The sequence below is a fragment of the Elephas maximus genome, chromosome 25, assembly GCF_024166365.1.
Source record: "Elephas maximus indicus isolate mEleMax1 chromosome 25, mEleMax1 primary haplotype, whole genome shotgun sequence".
NCBI lineage: Eukaryota > Metazoa > Chordata > Mammalia > Proboscidea > Elephantidae > Elephas > Elephas maximus.
Window position 1 is genome coordinate 22,395,288 of NC_064843.1, and position 18,252 is coordinate 22,413,539.

General features: G+C 45.3%; 1 protein-coding gene across 4 annotated transcripts in view; it reads right to left on the reverse strand.

Annotated features, from left to right (window-relative positions):
- EYA2 (EYA transcriptional coactivator and phosphatase 2) overlaps positions 1–18,252 on the reverse strand; it is a 290,014-nt gene that overhangs the window by 241,483 nt on the left and 30,279 nt on the right. Inside the window, exon 2 of one of the 4 annotated variants that reach the window (XM_049869947.1) lies at positions 1,219–1,330. The exons of the other annotated variants lie outside the window; for them this stretch is intronic. Within the exon in view, the coding sequence (XP_049725904.1) occupies positions 1,219–1,265 (47 nt within the window). The 5' untranslated portion in view covers positions 1,266–1,330. The remainder of the gene's footprint in view (positions 1–1,218; positions 1,331–18,252) is intronic. 4 annotated transcript variants of the gene reach the window in all.

An 18,252-nucleotide genomic window follows, 5' to 3' on the forward strand; every position in this document is an offset into this window, starting at 1 on the left:
GGGGTCATCATGAGTTGGAATCAACTTAAGGCCAGTACATTATATCAAAGTTTCTCAATCGCCACAGCACTACTGACATGTTCAGCCCAATCATCTTTGTTGTGGGGCTGTCTGTGCATTGTAGGATGCTTAGCAGCGTCCCTGTACCAGCAAGCAGCACAACCCTCCTCCAATGTGACTGCTAAAAATGTCTCCAGACATTGTCAAGTGCTCTGGTTGGGAACCCCTGCTCTATATGAATGAACCCAAGGAATCCTTCTGAAGATTTCAGGCATTGGTGGGGCCCTCAGATGAGAAAACTTCACTTGGAGAGGTTAAGTGGCTTAACTAAGGTCACATAGCTGGTGTCAGAGTGGGAACATGAACCCAGTGAGTCTTCCTCCAGGGCCTGGGCATGTAATTCCTCTCAGTTCTGACCACATGGGTGATATCTTCAAGACAGCGTGCTAGTTGTCGGAGGCCTTTGAGGTGTTCCATTTTGGAGTCTGACAAACTCAACTTTCAGGTTCTCTTGACTACACCAAAAATTTCCCTAAATATCATCAGGCCCCTTGCCCCATTCCCCATCTTTTCTCTAAGAGGGTCTTTCTGTTATAAGATGGTATCTTCCCTCAGATTGTCCACCAACCCCTCCTTGGAGAAGAGCATTAGTAAAAGAAAGAACATTAACATAACGCTCCTAGTAATAGCTTCCAATCGCCCACAATGTGCCAAGCACTTTGGTGACATTATGAGCCAACATCTATTATGTTACTCATCATGTCTAAGCTCCAAGAGTCTTTATAATGTTTCATCTAATCCTATGACAAGCCTTTGAAGCAGGGGCTCTGAGTATCTCCATGTGAGAAATGAGAAAACAGAGGCACAGAGAGGGAAAGTAACTTGCCTAATGTCACACAGCTGGTAGGTGGCAGAGCTTGCACTCTTAACCACAATGCTAGACTACCTCTCTTAATAGTGTTTACTCAAGTGTTCTCGTTCCACGACTAAGGCGCACCTGACCCAAAAGTCATGGTCTTTTCCATTGCCTCGTATGCATGCAAAAGCTGAACAATGAATAAAGAAGACTGAAGAAGAACTGACACATTTGAATTGTGGTGTTGGTGAAGAATATTGAATATACCATGGACTGCCAGAAGAGTGAACAAATCTGTCCTGGATGAAGTACATCCAGAATGCTCCTTAGAAGCAAGGATGGTGAGACTTTGTTTCGCTTACTTTGGACATGTCATCAGGAGAGACCAATTGCTAGAGATGGACATCATGCTTGGTAAAGTAGAGGGTCAGCAGAAAAGCAGAAGACTCTCAACGAGATGGATTGACACAGGGGCTGCAAAAATGAAATCAAACAGCAATGATTGTGAGGATGGCACAGGACCAAGAATGTTTCGTTCTGTTGTACAAGAGGTCACTATGAATCAGAGCCAACTTGATGGCGCCTAACAACAACAAAGTGTTCTAGGCACTGTACACACAGTTATGCATTTAAATCCTCACAATAGCCCTGGCAGGCTAACATTATCATGCCTTTTTTACAGATTCGGAGACTGAGGCCTAGAAAGGTCAAAGGAATGGCCCAAGTTCACACAGCTAGGGAGAGACGGGGCCAGGCTTTGTACTTGGGAATCTGGTTCTACCATCAGTAGGCTTAAACACCCCGTTATATGTTGTGCATCAGCGACATCATCTCACTAAATTCTTGCAACACCTCTGTGGACTGCTCTGTGGCAAGTCACATGACTTGCCTGAGGTCAGGTGACGCTAAGTGGTAGGGTCAGGATTTAAACCTGAGTCTGCTGGATTCCAAGGCACACTTCTTCCCACTGCACCTTCCACCTGCTGGTCTCTTGGGCCAGGCCCTGACCAGCGTTTTCAGCCAAATACAGCTGGACAGGCAGCAGGCTTTTGAGAGATGGGACGCTGCAACCCTTATACCCCCCACTGTTTAGGGATGACAGTTGTTTTCCCGTTTATACCAAAGGGAAAACTCAGAAACAGCACTTCCAGGTGGTGAGACAGATGGGTCATCAGGAGGTTGAGGGTCGTCAGGCAGGACCTTTCACCTCAGGGTCACTGCTCTGCCCCGCAGGTCGGCCATGGCCAGCAGGCATCATCCCCTCCAACAGCTGTTGGGGTCTTGCCCGCAAGAGGCCTGGAAATGCTCAGGCCTAGTCAGTGGGAGACAGCTGGCCACAGCCCCGAATGCTGCCAGCAGCCTGGAACTCTCTCCCACCACTCCTTCGGCCAGTGTGTCACCCTTTCTTCCCAGAGTCCTTTGCTTGGGCCCAGCCACCCTCCCAGAACAAAGCTTTTAACCACTGGCGAGAGAGGACAGCAGACCTGGGTCTGAGTTCTGGCCAACCTGGGTGATCTTTGTGCGTCTTCTTTTTATATCCTTATCATCATTTGAATTTCCTACCTGTGCTCATAAATTGTGTGACCTCAGTAATTTGGTGGTGTTGTTATTAGTGATAGTTGTATTAGCAGAGAAGTTAAGAACGTGGGCTCTGGATCCAGACACCTGGGGTCTGACTCCTGGCTTCCCACTTAGGATCAAAGTCATCTTGGGCAATTATTTAACTTCTCTGCGCTTCCGTGTCTTATCTGCAAAACACTTAATCATGGTAGCACCCTCAAGGGCTGTGAACAGCACTTACAGTGGCCCCTGGCACAAAATGAGTTCTCAGTAAATGTTCACTACTATTGACATGTGTTTCCGCCCATTCTGTCTAGGAGGCCCTCCTCTATTTGTTTATTTATGTTTTTTGATTTGGGTGAATCTTTGACAGGCCAGATCAAGCCTTTCCACCTCTGTGAAGATTTCTGAGATGCCCGGGTGGGCACGTTGTTGTTGGGTGCTGTTGAGCCACTTCTGACTCATAGTGATCCCATGTGACAGAGCAGAACTGCCCCATACGGTTTTCTTGCTTGTAAACTTTGTGGCAACAGATTGCCAGGTCTTTCTCCCGTGGAGCTACTGGGTGAGTTCGAACCACCAACCTTTCATTTAGATGCTGAGTATGTAACCACTGTGCCACCAGGGCTCATTAGGTGGGCAAACCATTCTTCTTATGTATCTCCTTACAAATACTTGCACAATATTGGGCACGTAGTAGGTACTTCGTCCTAATAATAATTATTAATGGCTAAATTATACTGATGTGTGCTCTTGAGTCAATCCTGACTCATAGCAACCCTATAAGACATAGTAGATTACCCTCATCGAGTTTCCTAGGCTGTAATGTTTCTGGAAGCAGATCGCCAAGTCTTTTCCCCTATGGAGTTTGAATTACCAACATTTTACTTAGTAACTAAATGCTTAACCATTGTGCCCCCAACCTATATGCTCAATATCGTGTCAACAATTAACTATATTACCTCATTTTTTTCTCCCTCAACTTTATGTCTCAATAATATATCCATTTTACAGACGAGGAAACTGGGGCTTAAAGAGGTTAAATGACTTGCCCAAGGTATTGCAAATAATAAGTGGAACACCTGGGACTTGATGAACTTTCTGAGCCTGGGCAATCCCATTATGGAGGTAAAAGGGCCACACCATTTCTTAGACTTTTACAAACAGAGGGCAGAAAGTAAAGAATTCCGATTTCTAAGAAAACCAGTCTCGCTGTGCTAGCAAAGCTTCTACTGCCAACACAATTTCTGTGGTAAGGGTTACAGCAAATCGTTCTCTTTTCCTGGAGGATGAATGTATTAATCGAACCCGTTCAGTTGCAAATGATAGGAAATTAGCTCAATTGGCTTTTTAGGTAAAAAGGAGCATTTATTGACTCACATAAGTGAAAATCTTAGGAGTATTTAGATTCAGGCATGGCTTGATCAAGGGATTTAAAAAGAAAAGTCATTACCTCTCTCTCTCCATCTCTCATTTTGCTTTCCTCCATGTTGGCTACATTCTCAGGCAACCTCTCCCCCAAGCTATTGCCAAAGATGGCCCCCCCTGCCTTTAGCCTGATGCCCCTACCAGCTCTTTAACCTTGGTGGTACAGTGGTAAAAGCACTTGGCTGTTAACGAAAAGGTTGTCAATACTAGGCCACCAGTGCTCTATGGGAGAAAGATGTGGCAGTCTGCTTCTGTAAAGATTTACGGACTTGGAAATGCCATAGGGCAGTTCTACTCTTTCCTATAGGATCACTATGAATTGAAATTGACTCGATGGCAACAGGTTTTTTTTTTTTTTTTTTTGGTAAGATGGTACCATTTTCTGAATGTTACGTTGTTGTTGTTAACCGCCCTCAAGTTGATTCTGACTCATAACCACCCTATAGTACTAGGAGAAATCCTAGAATTATTCTGATTGGCCCAGCTTGGATTATGTGCCATGCCTGAACCAATCACTATCACTAGGGTGATGCTATACCCTCACTGGCCACATCTGAGTCATATGCCCATCCATGGTTGTTGGGGGGAAGGGGGTTCGCCCCTCCTGAACCACATGGAGTGGGAAAGAATGTTTCTCAAAAGGACAATTAAGGTACTTTCATACAAAGAAGGTGGAATGGATCAGTCCAGTAGTGGAGAGAGATGTCTAAGCACATCACGAAACTATGGGGTAATACATTCAAGAATGAAATAGGACAACATACACACAATTGGAACAGGGGCAACAGCATGCCTGAGTGTGTGTGCGTAAGGGACTCCTCAAAGGAAGTCAAAGCAAGTTACTGGAAAAAGAGGGGAAGGATACCAGAGGTCCCACTGGGTCTATCCTGGAATGGTAGGTCTGGAAGAGACTGAGGACTATTACTTAAGTATGGTATTAACTTATTTATCTTCATAACAGCCCTATGATGTAGGCACTGTTTGCATTGCCATTTTAAAGATGGAAAAACAGACCATTTAAGTAACTTGCCCAGGTTAGTCGGAACTGTAGCTGGAATGTAAATCCAGGCAGTGAGCTCCAGAGTCTATGCTCTTAACCACTATGCCAATTACCCCTCGTAAAAGGGCAAATCTGAACCAAGCGATTGAACTTGCCCCTGAAGGAGCAGTTCCCATCCTACGTTGCTTTAAACATCACAAGCTGGTACACAGAATTCCAGACAAAATCTTCCACCTCTATTCCCCCACTCTCTTGTTCCTGACTCCAACCAATATTCTTTCTCTAACTCCCTCTCACTTCCACAAGCAGGAAGGAGTCTCCAGAACTGAGGCCTCCAGCCAACAGCCATGTGAGTAAGCCCAGTCATGCCTCCGATGAAAGCAGCCCCAGCTGACATCTTGGTTCCAGTCTTGTGAGAGGTTCTGAAGCAAAGGACCCAGCTAAAATGTCCCAAATGCCTGACCCACAGGAACTGTGAGATAAGACGTTTGTTGCTTTAAGCCTCTAAATTTTGGGGTAATTTGTTACCCAGTGTCACGGATTGAATTGTGTTCCCCAAACATATCTGTCAACTTGGCTAGGTCACGGTTCCCTTGTATGACTGTCTACCATTTTATCTTCAGATGTGATTTCCCTATATGTTGTAAATCCTATCACTATGATGTAATAAGATGGATTAGCAGCAGTTATATTGATGAGGTCTACAAGATTAGTACTGTCTTAAGCCAATCTCTTCGGAGATATAAAAGAGAGAAGTGAGCAGAGAGATGTGGGGACCTCATACCACCAAGAAAGCAGTGCTGGGAGCGGAGCGCATCCTTTGGACCTGAGGTTCCTGCGCTGAGATGCTCCCAGACCAAGGGAAGACTGATGCATCACAGGGACCTTCCTCCAGAGCCGACAGAGAGAGAAAGCCTTCCCCTGGAGCCAGCGTCCTGAATTCGGACTTCTAGCCTACTCAACTATGAGAGAATAAACTTCTCTTTGTTAAAGGCATCTACTTGTGGTATTTCTGTTATAGCAGCACTAGACGACTAAGACACCCAGCAATAGTTAACTAAGTATTTTGGGGTAGAGTCATGATGTCTGCCAGTTACCCTAAAATGGCTCATCAAAAATTGATAGGGAAAGAGCATGATAAGGTAAATGGCACCAAACTTTTTACAGTTTGTGAAAGCACATGACACATACAGGGTGTTCATTGTGCCACAGCGGTAAATTTTCTGTAGGTTTGATATTTTCCACATAGAAAAGGCTGGAGGAGAACAGAGTACTGCCTCTGAAGCAAGGCTGTCTGAGTTTGAAGCTGTACCTTATTTACCAGCTGTGTGCCCTTAGGCAAGTTACTTAATCTCTCTGTGCTTCAGTTTTCTCATCTGTATAATGGGGATGAAAATAGCATCTATCTCTAAGGATTGTGGTGAGGGTTACACGGATTAATGTAGGTACAGCTCTTGAATCAGCGCCTGGCTCCCGAGAAGAGTCAGCATTACTAAGTCACTGTCACTTGGTGTACCCTGAGCCTGGCTCAGGAACCTGGCAAAGAGGAAGCCTACAAGAAATATTTGTAGAATGAATGAATGAAAGAGTCGCTTTTCTAACTTGTGGTTTCCAGGCCTCTCTCAGTTTTGAAGAGTTCCTCTGTTAGCTGGTGTGGCCAGAAAAATCTCTCTGGAATTCAAGAATTCCAAAATGCCTTGCTGGAAGCATGTCCTAAAAGGTTGGATTAAAATAATCAAAGCATAATGAAATGTGGGCCTTTTACTTCCAAGCCAGAAAATCAAGGAGACATAATTACAGGTGTCTGTTGCAAACAACAGGAACACTCTCCAGACTGGCTTTCCCATGTGCCAGGCGGAAAATCACCACCAAACCCCAAATAGAAGTCTGTATGAAGTAATAGTAATCAATCCTTATCACTGCGTGCACCGTGCCAGCACTGTTCTAACTACCCCACACCTAGTACTCATTGAATCCTCACAACAATCCTAGAAACGAGTACTATTATTCTTCCCATTGTAACAATGAAAAAACTGAGGCACAGAGAAGTGAAGTACCTCACTCAAGGTCACACAGCTAGGGAGTTGTGATCCTAGACAGTCTGGGATCAAATCCTTATAAATTAAACATACATTACAATTAGAGAGGCCATCTAAGATACAACTATTGGTCTCCATTAGTCCAGAGCAAAACAGAAAGAAGGAAACTCAAGAATCTGAGAAGGAACTAGACTGCAGGACTAATTGTCTACATGAACAACAGCCTCCTCTATCTTGAGACCAGAAGAGCTAGATGGTGCCCAGCTACCACTAGCAAACATTCAGATCAGGGTCACAATGGACAGATCCTGATAGAAAGGGAGAAAATGTGGACCAGAACTTTAAATTCTCAAAGAATCCAGACTTACTGGACCCATTGAGTCTAGAGGAAACTCCGAGACTATGCCCTAAGACGCTCTTTAAACCTTGAATCGAAACTATTCCCCAAAGTCACTTTTTTACTAAATAGCAGGTTAGCTCAAAAAGTAAAGAATGTCACATACAATGGAATACTACTCAGCCAGTAGGAAAAATGAAGTCTTGATTAAAGAAAAAAAAAACCCCGTTGCTGTCCAGTCATTTCTGACTCATAGTGACCCCGTAGGACAGAGTAGAACTGCCCCATAGGAGCAGCTAGTGGATTTGAACTGCCAACCTTTTGGTTAGCAGCCAAGCTCTTAACCACTACACCACCAGGGTTCTGATACAGATAGAGCTTGAAGACATTATGCTGAGTGAACTGTCAATCACAAAGGGAAAAATATTGTATTAACTCACTTATATAAAAAGGTAAGAAAAGACAAATGTATAGAGAACAAAGTTTATTAGTGGTTACCACGGAGGAGAGGGAGGAAGAAAGAGGTGGTTAACAGTGATGGAAATACCATGTTGATTAAAGGGAGGGTTGCACAGCCGATTATTGTAATTGCTGTCAATAAGGTGTAAACCTGTAAAAAGCTGAACTGGCACAAGTTGTGTGATAGATATTACAACAACAAAAACGTGTAGCTGCTGAGGCTGCTTATGTACAACCAAAACCTCATGGGATTTGATTCCTTGTTCTGGAGGTTCAAGATCATGCTTTCATGGGAGATCCCAGTTAAGTGGCCGAATAATGTGTTTAGTGCTTCTGTTCTACCTCCTCATTTGATGTGTAGTGCCTGCGGTCTTAAAAGCTTGCAAGCGGCCCTCCAAGGCAAGTCAGGAACAGGAAGAAGATACGGAAGGCGTAGCTAACTGCCTGCGTGAACGACCGCCTCCTTTGCCATGAGTCTAGAAAAACTGGTGATGCTCAGCTACCATTCCTGAACATTTTGATCCAAGACTCCATAGAAGGATCCTGATCAAAAGGGGGAAAATGCAGAACAAGCAATTTAAAATTCTCATGGGCTTCAGACTTCCTGGAGCCATGGAGGTTGAACGAGCCCCTGAAACTACTGCCCTGAGATAATCTTTAAACCTGAAACCAAAAATATTCCCTAAAGTCTTCTTAAAATCAAATAACCATTTAGGTTAACTAATAAAAAATGTCTGCCTTGAGCATTACACTCTTTTAAGAGCTATCTATAGAGGATCAAATGGACAACAGCAACTTGAAATATTAGGTAAGAACCTTAGGGTGCCGAGAATTTACGTTAATGGGGGAGGAACATCTCAGAAAAGGAGGGCGAGAATGGTTGGTTACACAATTCGAAGAATGTAATCAATGTCACTAAATGGTACCTGTAGAAACTAATGAATTGGTGGAAGTTCTGCTGTGTATATGCTCAACAACAACAACAATGTAAATAACATTATTTAAAAAAAGGAGTAAAGAATGTCACCCTCCAGGATTGCGCTCTGTTAAAAAGTTATGTATATGAGACCAAAGGGGCAATAGTTACTCTAAAGCATAGAGGAGACGGTTGAGGGGCAGCATGACTAGGTTAATGGGAACAGAAATAATGAGAATGCTGACACTAACTGAAGAAAGTAACCAACGTCACTGAACATCAAGCATAGAAATTGTTGAACGGGAAACTGTTCTACCGTGTATGCTTTCACCAAAAATACAATAAAAGATTAAACAAAAATTAAACACGCACTACAATGATAAATTCCTATCTCTCCACGAAGTTCCTCTTGTAGATTCACGTACGTAATTTCAAACTCAGTGCCTCAACCCACAGATTTTTTTTTTTCCTCTTGAAACTTGAGCTAGATACGTTTGTACTTTTTATATACACAAAGGGATTTACTACTTTGCCATCAAGCTTCTCTGGAGCAGTGTGTTGTCTTTTTATTCGCAGGGCGAGACCGTCATAAATTTTAAAGGCTCCCATTCGGCTCCAGGTACTTAGCTGGGCCACTGACAATCACTTTGGACTTTGCCCTTACCTGACCTTTCCAAACCGCTTCCCAGGCATTACTGCTCCCAGGACTGAGCAGGGCTGCTCACAAGAGCTCTGCTTTCAGGAATGGAGCCACAAATCACTCCAGGCCCAAGGGAAAAAAAAAAAAAAAGGAAATCCCCCCAAGTCACAAAACCCAAACGCTGGCTACAGTCACATTCTGGGAGTGACAGAACTACCCCAGGGATCTGGGGGTGCCCTCTGGTTCCTCTGGGAGAAGTGGTCTGGTGCTCCCCTCTCCAGCTTGGGAAGTGATGCGGGCAGGTTCCCCACTTGATGTCTTTTCACCCCACCCAACGAGCACTATTCAATATCTACATGTCTGGGGAGAAAGGCAAATGCCTTCGTGAGAGGAAATGGTGTCCCTTCTGTCCCCAAGGAGCCCTGGTGGCGCAGTGGTTAAGAGCTTGGCTGCTAGCCAAGAGGTAGGCACCAGCTGCTCCTTGGAAACCCCATAGGGCAGTTCTACTTTGTCCTATAGGGTCACTATGAGTTGGAATCCACCTCATGGCAACAGCTTTTTTTTTTTTTTTTTTTTGGTTTGGGGGCGAGGGAGGCGAGATACTACTTTGACATTGTTTGAGGACGTGGACACGGTCATGCCTAAAGCTAGATCTACAGGTAGACTTTCAGTTATGTGAGCCAATCAAGGTTCTCTTTTTCTGTTCTGGCTACTTTGAGATTTCTGTCACTTGCCACCAAAAATGCTCTGATTCATACAGGCATCCCTGGTTTTCCCACAAGGTGTTCCCTGCTCACTGCTCTGAGCACTGAGCAGCCCCATCAGAACCCTCAACAGCCTTTACTAATTATCAGCTAGCACGTCTGTCTCCTGCACGCCCAGGTGAGGTTTGGAGAGCACAGGCCGGGCCTCATTTATCTCCAAATTCCCAGCAACTAGCACAGAGCTTGCTACAGGGGCAACTACCAGTTGCCATCAAGTCAGCTCTGACTCATGGCAACCCCACAGAATCGTGTTCCATGGGGTTTTCAGTGGTTGATGTTTAAGGAGATTTCCAGGCCTTTCTTCTGAGGTGCCTCTGGGTAGACCTGAGCCTCCAACCTCGGTTGGTGGCAGAGTACATGAACTATTTGCACCGCCGAGGGACTCCATTGCTGTAAGGCAGGGTTCACTAAACATTGTCTGAGTAAATTCATTCATCCATTCAACGACTATTCATTGAGCAGCTACTATGTGCCAGGCACTGCTGAGGTTGCAAGGATGAATGCCTTCCTGCCCTTCCCACTGACTCTCTGTAGGGAACAGCCCTGCCTGGCACCCCAGTGCCCCTGCACTTCTGCACTTAGGCTACACGCCAGGGCTCAACCACAGTCTGACCCAAGTCTTGACAGCTGCCCTGTGCTCCTCCCTGGGATAGCCAAGATAATCCTGTAGGACCTATCCCTAGGCCATTTCCCAGCCACCTCCTTGGTTCTAGAGAGAGATGGGACTTCCCACCCTCCTCACCCCCACCCTGGGTACAGCTGCAGTCTAGAGAATCACTGAGCTGCAGTCTAGAGTTGGTTCCTCAATGACAGAGTGACCCACCACTCAACCTCGTCTTTCGTCTGGCCCTTCATGTTCAGTGATGCCCTGAGGGCCTAGGGTTGCAGGGAGCTGATGCCATGCTGATTTCTTGTTTATGCCATTTGTGAAGTAACGTTGTTGCTGGATGCCATCAGATCAATTCCGACTCATAGCACCCACATGTATTAGAGAGTAGAATTGCCCGATACAGTTTCCTAGGCTGTAATCTTTATGGGGGCAAATCGCCCACCAAGTCTTTTCTCCCACAGAGCTGCTGGGAGGATTCGAACCGCCAACCTTTTAGTTAGCAGCCGAGTGCTTAACCGTTGCACCACCAGGGCTCTAATTCCATTTGGACGTGTTGTTTCCTTACTGGACAAACTGCTAAAAGTGTGGACAGCTCATGTGGCAGCTGCCACCATACTGTGTGGCCACTGGGCAGTCCCGCTAGTCTCTTTAGACTCAACGCTCTCCTGCTGCCCCAGCTATCTGCCTCACCCACCTGAGCTAACATTTACTGAGTCCTTAGCACACGCCTAGCACAGTTCCAAGCCTTCTCTCATTTAAACCTCCATGAATATGTGGAAGGTACTGATCAGTCTTTCCATTTTACAGGGACAGAAACTGAGGTTCATAGAGGGCAGGCCTCTTGCCTGAGCCAATGCAGCTTGCCCCTTAGCAGAGCCCACACCCCCTCCTCCTAGGGGAGACAGAGACGGTAGCACCAGGCTTGCAGGATGGTGGTAGGATTTAAACACATGGAGATTTGTGGTGCAAATGGTTAACACGCTCAGCTGCTGACCAAAAGGTTGGAGGGTCAAGTCCACCCAGAGGTGCCTCGGAAGAAAAATCAGCTGTTGAAAACCGTATTGAGTACAGTTCAACCATGGCACACGCGTGGTTGCCATGAGTGGGAATGGACCCTACGGCAACTGGTTGGGTTTAACGGGGAAAGAAAGAGAGAAGAGCAGGTGAAGGAATTAGGTGGATAAAAGCCCGGAGGTGGGAAACCAGGAGCCCTCGCGGTGCAATGAATGGCCAAGTGCTCGGTGCTAATGGACAGGATGGTGGTTCAAACCCATCCAGCGGCTCCAGAGCAGACAAAATCTAGTGCTCTGCTCCCATAAAGATGACAGCCTAGGAAACCCTGGGGGGCAGTTCTACTCTGTCTTACACGGTTGCTCTGAGTCGGAATCAACTCAATGGCACACAGCAACAACTTGCAGTGGTTCCATTTGGGCTGACACGTGGGGGGAGCAGAAAGCACGTTTTGGTGGTGTTGGGAGGGGAGAGGTGGAATTAAAAACAACCAAACTACTGAATCCCACCCCTGCCCCCACAAGTCCTGAGGGGTACCCCAGTGAGGAACTCCAGGCAGCTGAGAGCAGCCTGTGGCTTTTCTGGCTGCCGAGCTGGCACCCTGAGTAAATTTCAGAGGATACTAGATCACAGCGCTGAGGACACAGTGTTCAAGCTATTTGTGGCCACATGAATTAATCTCTTCCATGTGCAGAGACGGTTCCATCACTCTCTGGAGACTCCTGTCGGTGGGGAAGGCGAATGCTTGGTCAGCTTGGACGCTGTTTCCTCAGGACGCTCAAGCCAAATCTGGCTACTCCTCCAGCCCAGGAGGCAATTGCTCAGTGGTCAGCGAAAAAATCGACCTACATTGCAATCCCAGGGACTAACGGCAAAGAGGCAGAGTCAGCCACACAGAGATGGTGCCCTGAGATACATCACCAAGGTCTGCAACCCAGGCCTGAGAAAGTGAAATGGGTTTAAGAGCTGCAAAGAAGACCAGTGGAACAGAATTGAGAATCCAGACATAAATACATCCACATATGAACAGTTGATATTTGACAAAGGCCCCAAAACAGTTAAATGGGGAAAAGACAGTCTTTTTAACAAATGGTGTGGCATAACTGGATATCCATCTGCAAAAAAATGAAACAAGACCCATGCCTCGCTCCATGCACAAAAACGAGCTCAAAATGGATCAAAGACCTAAATATAAAATCTGAAATGATAAAGATAATGGAAGAAAAAATAGGGACAATGTTAGGAGCCCTAGTACATGGCATAAACAGTATAAAAAACATTATAAAGAATGCAGAAGAAAAACTAGATAACTGGGAGCTCCTAAAAATCAAACACCTATGTTCATGCAAAGACTTCACCAAAAGAGTAAAAAGACTACCTACAGACTGGGAAAAAGTTTTTAGCTATGACATTTCCGATCAGCGTCTGATCTCCAAAATCTACATGATACTGCAAAAACTCAACTACAAAAAGACAAATAACCCTATTAAAAAACGGGCAAAAGATATGAATGGACACTTCGCTAAAGAAGACATTCGGGTAGCTAACAGATACATGAGGAAATGTTCATGATCATTAGCCATTAGAGAAATGCAGATCAAAACTGCAATGAGATTTCATCTCACTCCAACAAGGCTGGCATTAATCCAGAAAACACAAAACAATAAATGTTGGAGAGGCTGTGGAGAGATTGGAACACTTATACACTGCTGATGGGAATGTCAAATGGTACAACCACTTTGGAAATAAATTTGGCGCTTCCTTAAAAAGCTAGAAATAGAACTACCATATGATCTAGCAATCCCACTCCTCGGAATACATCCTAGAGAAATAAGAGCCTTTACACGAACAGATATATGCACACCCATGTTTATTGCAGCACTGTTTACAATAGCAAAAAGATGGAAGCAACCAAGGTGCACATCAATGGATGAATGGATAAATAAATTATGGTATATTCACACAATGGAATACTTCCCATCAATAAAGAACAGTGAAGAATCTGTGAAACATTTCATAACATGGAGGAACCTGGAAGGTATTATGCTGAGTGAAATTAGTCAGTTGCAAAAGGACAAATATTGTATAAGACCACTATTATAAGAACTTAAGAAATTGTTTAAACTGAGAAGAAAACATTCTTTTGCGGTTACGAGAGGAGGGTGGGAGAGGGGTATTCACTAATTAGATGGTAGATTAGAACTACTTTAGGTGAAGGGAAAGACAACACACAAAACAGGGGAGGTCAGCACAACTGGACTAAACCAAAAGCAGTTTCCTGAATAAACTGAATGCTTCGAAGGCCAGTGTAGCAGGGGCAGAGGTTTGGGGACCATGGTTTCAGGGGACATCTAAGTCAATTGGCATAATCAAATCTATTAAGAAAACATTCTGCATCCCACTTTGAGAGTGGCGTCTGGGGTCTTAAATGGTAGCAAGCAGCCATCTAAGATGCCTCAATTGGTCTCAACCCACCTGGATCAAAGGAGAATGAAGAACACCGAGGATACAAGGTAATTATGAGCCCAGGAGACAGAAAGGGCCACATGAACCAGGGACTACATCATCCTGAGACCAGAAGAACTAGATGGTACCCGGCTACAACCAATGACTGCCCTGACAGGGAACACAACGGAGAACCCCTGAGGGAGCAGGAGAGCAGTGGGATGCAGACCCCAAATTCTCATAAGACCAGACTTAATGGTCTGGCTGAGACTGGAAGGACCCCAGTGGTCATGGCCCCCAGACCTTCTGTGGGCCCAGGACAGGAGCCATTCCCAAAGCCAACTCTTCCGACATGGATTGGACTGGACAATGGGTTGGAGAGGGATGCTGGTGAGGAGTGAGCTTCTTGGATCAGGTGGACACTTGAGACTATGTTGGCATCTCCTGCCTGGAGGGTAGATGAGAGGGTGGAGGGGGTTAGAAGCTGACAAAATGGACACGAAAAGAGAGAGTGGAGGGAGAGAGCGGGCTGTCTCATTAGGGGGGGAATAATTGGGAGTATGTAGCAAGGTGTATATAATGTTTTTATGTGAGAGACTGACTTGATTTGTAAACTTTCACATAAAGCACAATAAAAACTATTAGAAAAAAAAGCTACAAAGAAGAATAACGGCTCATATTTTTCTATTTATCAGGGCTGAATATCTGGCAGGTGCTGCTTTATCCAGGTTGTCTCATTCAATCCTCACAACAACCCTATGAGGAGGTATTATCATCGATTCCATTTTACAGAGAAGAAAACTGAGGCCCAGAGAGCTTAAGTAATGTGCCTACAGTTTCAGGGTTGAAAGTGGGTTGAAAGAGGCATTTGGCTCCACAGCTCATGCTCTCAACCACCACGCTACCAGTCTGCTCTTCAAAACCCAGTGAACCCCATGGCCCTCCTCTAAGATGTCCTCAATCTTCACCTTAGTGCCAGCCTCGGGGAACCACCAAGTACAGGCCCAGGTCTTTGTCAGCTGGTTTTCTAAGTTCACTATTGAGAACAGATGTGGCTCAATTCCCAGCTCTACTACTAACAACTATGTGACCCCAGGTGAACTCCCCCCTTCCCTCAGTCTCAGTTTTCTCATCTATAAAATGGGCATCATGACAGCTAGTGGGCAGAGTGATGAGACGTAATAAATATAACACACCCAGGCACGTGAGGGGGCCCTGGTGTGCAGTGGTTAAGCATTTGGCTGCTGACCAAAAGGTCGGCAGCCGCTCCTCGGAAACCCTATGGGGCAGTTCTACTCTGTCCTATAGGGTCACTATGAGACACATGAGAAGGAACCCCGGTGGTGTAATCCGTTAAGCACTTGGCTACTACCTGAAAGGCTGGCATTTGGACCCACCAGGCAACTCCATTGGAGAAAGACCTGGCAATCTGCTTTCATAAAGATCATGGCCAAGAAAATGCTATGGGGAGTTCTACTCTGTCCCATGGGGTCGCTATGAGTCATAATCAACTCAACGTCACCTAACAACAACAAGAAGACATACTAGGCTAGTGGTTCTCTACTGGGTACACCTGGCAATGTCTGGAGAGGTTTTTTTTTTTAATTGTACTTTTTTTTAATAATTTTTTTATTGTACTTTAGATGAAGGTTTACAGAACAAACTAGTTTATCATTAAGCAGTTAGTATACACATTATTTTATGACATTGGTTAACCACCCCACGACATGTCAACACTCTCCCTTCTCAACCTTAGGTTCCCTATTGCCAGCTTTCCTGTCCCCTCCTGCCTTCTAGTCCTTGACCCTGGGCTGGTGTGCCCCTTCAGTCTCGTTTTGTTTTATGAACCTGTCCAATCTTTGGCTGAAGGGTAAATCTCAGGAGTGACTTCATTACTGAGCTGATAGGGTGTCCAGATGCCATACTCTCGGGGTTTCTCCAGTCTCTGTCAGGCCAGCAAGTCTGGCCTTTCTTTTTGAGTTAGAATTTGTTCTGCATTTTTCTCCAGCTCTGTCCGGGACCCTCTATTGTACTCCCTGTCAGAGAGAGCAGTCAGTGGTGGTAGCCGGGCACCATCTAGCTGTACTGGACTCAGTCTGGTGGAGGCCGTGATAATGTGGTCCGTTAGCCCTTTGGACTAATGTTTCCCTTATATCTTTAGTTTTCTTCATTCCTCCTTGCTCCGAAAGGGGTGAGACCAGTGGCATATCCTAAATGGCTGTTCACAGGCTTTTAAAACCCCAGACGCTACTTACCACAGTAGAATGCAGAACATTTTCTTTATAAACAATGTTATGCCAATTGTGCTAGATGTTCCCCAAGACCACGGTCCCCACAGCCCTCACCTCAGCTCTGGAGACATTTTTGATTGTCACAAATGAAAGAGAATTGCTACTGGCATCTCGTGGATGGAGGCCAGGGATACTGCTAAACATCCCACAATGCACAGGACAGCCCTCACAACAGAGAATTTTTTTTTTTTTCAGTTTTTTTTTTTTTAACTTTTATTGAGCTTCAAGTGAACGTTTACAAATCAAGTCAGACTGTCACATATAAGTTTATACACATCTTACTCCGTACTCACACTTGCTCTCCCCCTAATGAGTCAGCCCTTCCAGTCTCTCCTTTCGTGACAATTTTGCCAGCTTCCAACTCTCTCTATCCTCCCATCTCCCCTCCAGACAGGAGATGCCAACACAGTCTCAAGTGTCCACCTGATATAATTAGCTCACTCTTCATCAGCATCTCTCTCCTACCCACTGTCCAGTCCCTTTCATGTCTGCTGAGTTGTCTTCGGGGATGGTTCCTGTCCTGGGCCAACAGAAGGTTTGGGGACCATGACCGCCGGGATTCCTCTAGTCTCAGTCAGACCATTAAGTATGGTCTTTTTATACAACAGAGAATTTTATCTGGCTCCAAACATCAGCAGTGCCAAGGTTGAGAAAGCCAGCAGTAGGAATTCAGAAGTGACCACTGTGGCTGATTACTTCTCAGGGTTACAGTAAGAGCGAGGTGTGGTGGTATTCACATAAGGCTCATAGCTTAGAGCCTGGCACAGAGCAAACTTCAAAACATTTTTGTATGAGAGTCTGACTTGATTTGTAAACTTTCACTTAAAACACAATAAAAATTAAAAAAGAAAACTTCAAAACAGCCCACCTTCCCTAATCCGCCCCCCTCCCATCACATCCAAAGTGTCCCAAGCAATTCTGTCTATTAGTTTCTCTTTTCATCCACCTGTGCCTTCTCTTAGCTTGTGCCAAACTACAGAATTGCTCAAAATGTACAATCCAGAAGCTCCGACTTCCTTGTTTCTCACCATGTCTCTTGTAGTTACCTTCTGTTCTTTCTGCGGTGTCTCCCTGGCTCATCCTCTCCCTCTCCTCACCCTGCAGGGAAGAGCAGCCAGAAGACTTGCCCTGGGCAAGCACAACAGAGCATCGTGAAGGAGTCTCACTTGGGTGCTCAAGTTAAAATTCTACCCTGACACCCTCTCCGTAAAGCAGTGAGTCACTTCACCATTCTGAGGCTGTTTCCTCATCTCTAAAATGGGACTGCGGGGCAATGGTGGTTCAGTAGCAGAATTTTCACCTTCCAGGGGTTCAATTCCCAGCCAACGCACCTCACACACAGCCATCACCTGTTTGTTGGGGGAGGCTAGTGTATTGCCATGATGCTGAACAGGTTTCAGCAGAGCTTCCAGACCAGATGGACTAGGAAGAAAGGCCTGGAGATTGACTTCTGACAAGCAGCCAATGGAAACCTTACGGATCACAATGGTTTGATCCCCCCCACCTGATCGTGGGGACGGTGCAGGACTGGGCAGCGTTTTGTTCCATTGTACACAGGGTTGCCGTGCGTGAGTCAGGGGCTAACTCAACAGCAGCCAACAACAACAACAAGATTAATTAAATATGATAGTATAAAAAAAAGCACTTAGCGCAGAATTCAATAAACAGTAGCTGTTATCATTATCTATTTTCTTAATTTTTATTTTTAACAAAGGTCATATAATTCGTGCGTGTAGTTCCAAAATTCATATAATACAGAATTGACACTTAAAAGAAATCTCACCTCCAGCCCCGTTCCCCAAGGCAACCACTGTCAACTTTTTTAGCTGGTCCTTCTGGTAATTAACTCCATGTCTTCATATAACATGCTGACATAGCCATTTCTGGATACATCAG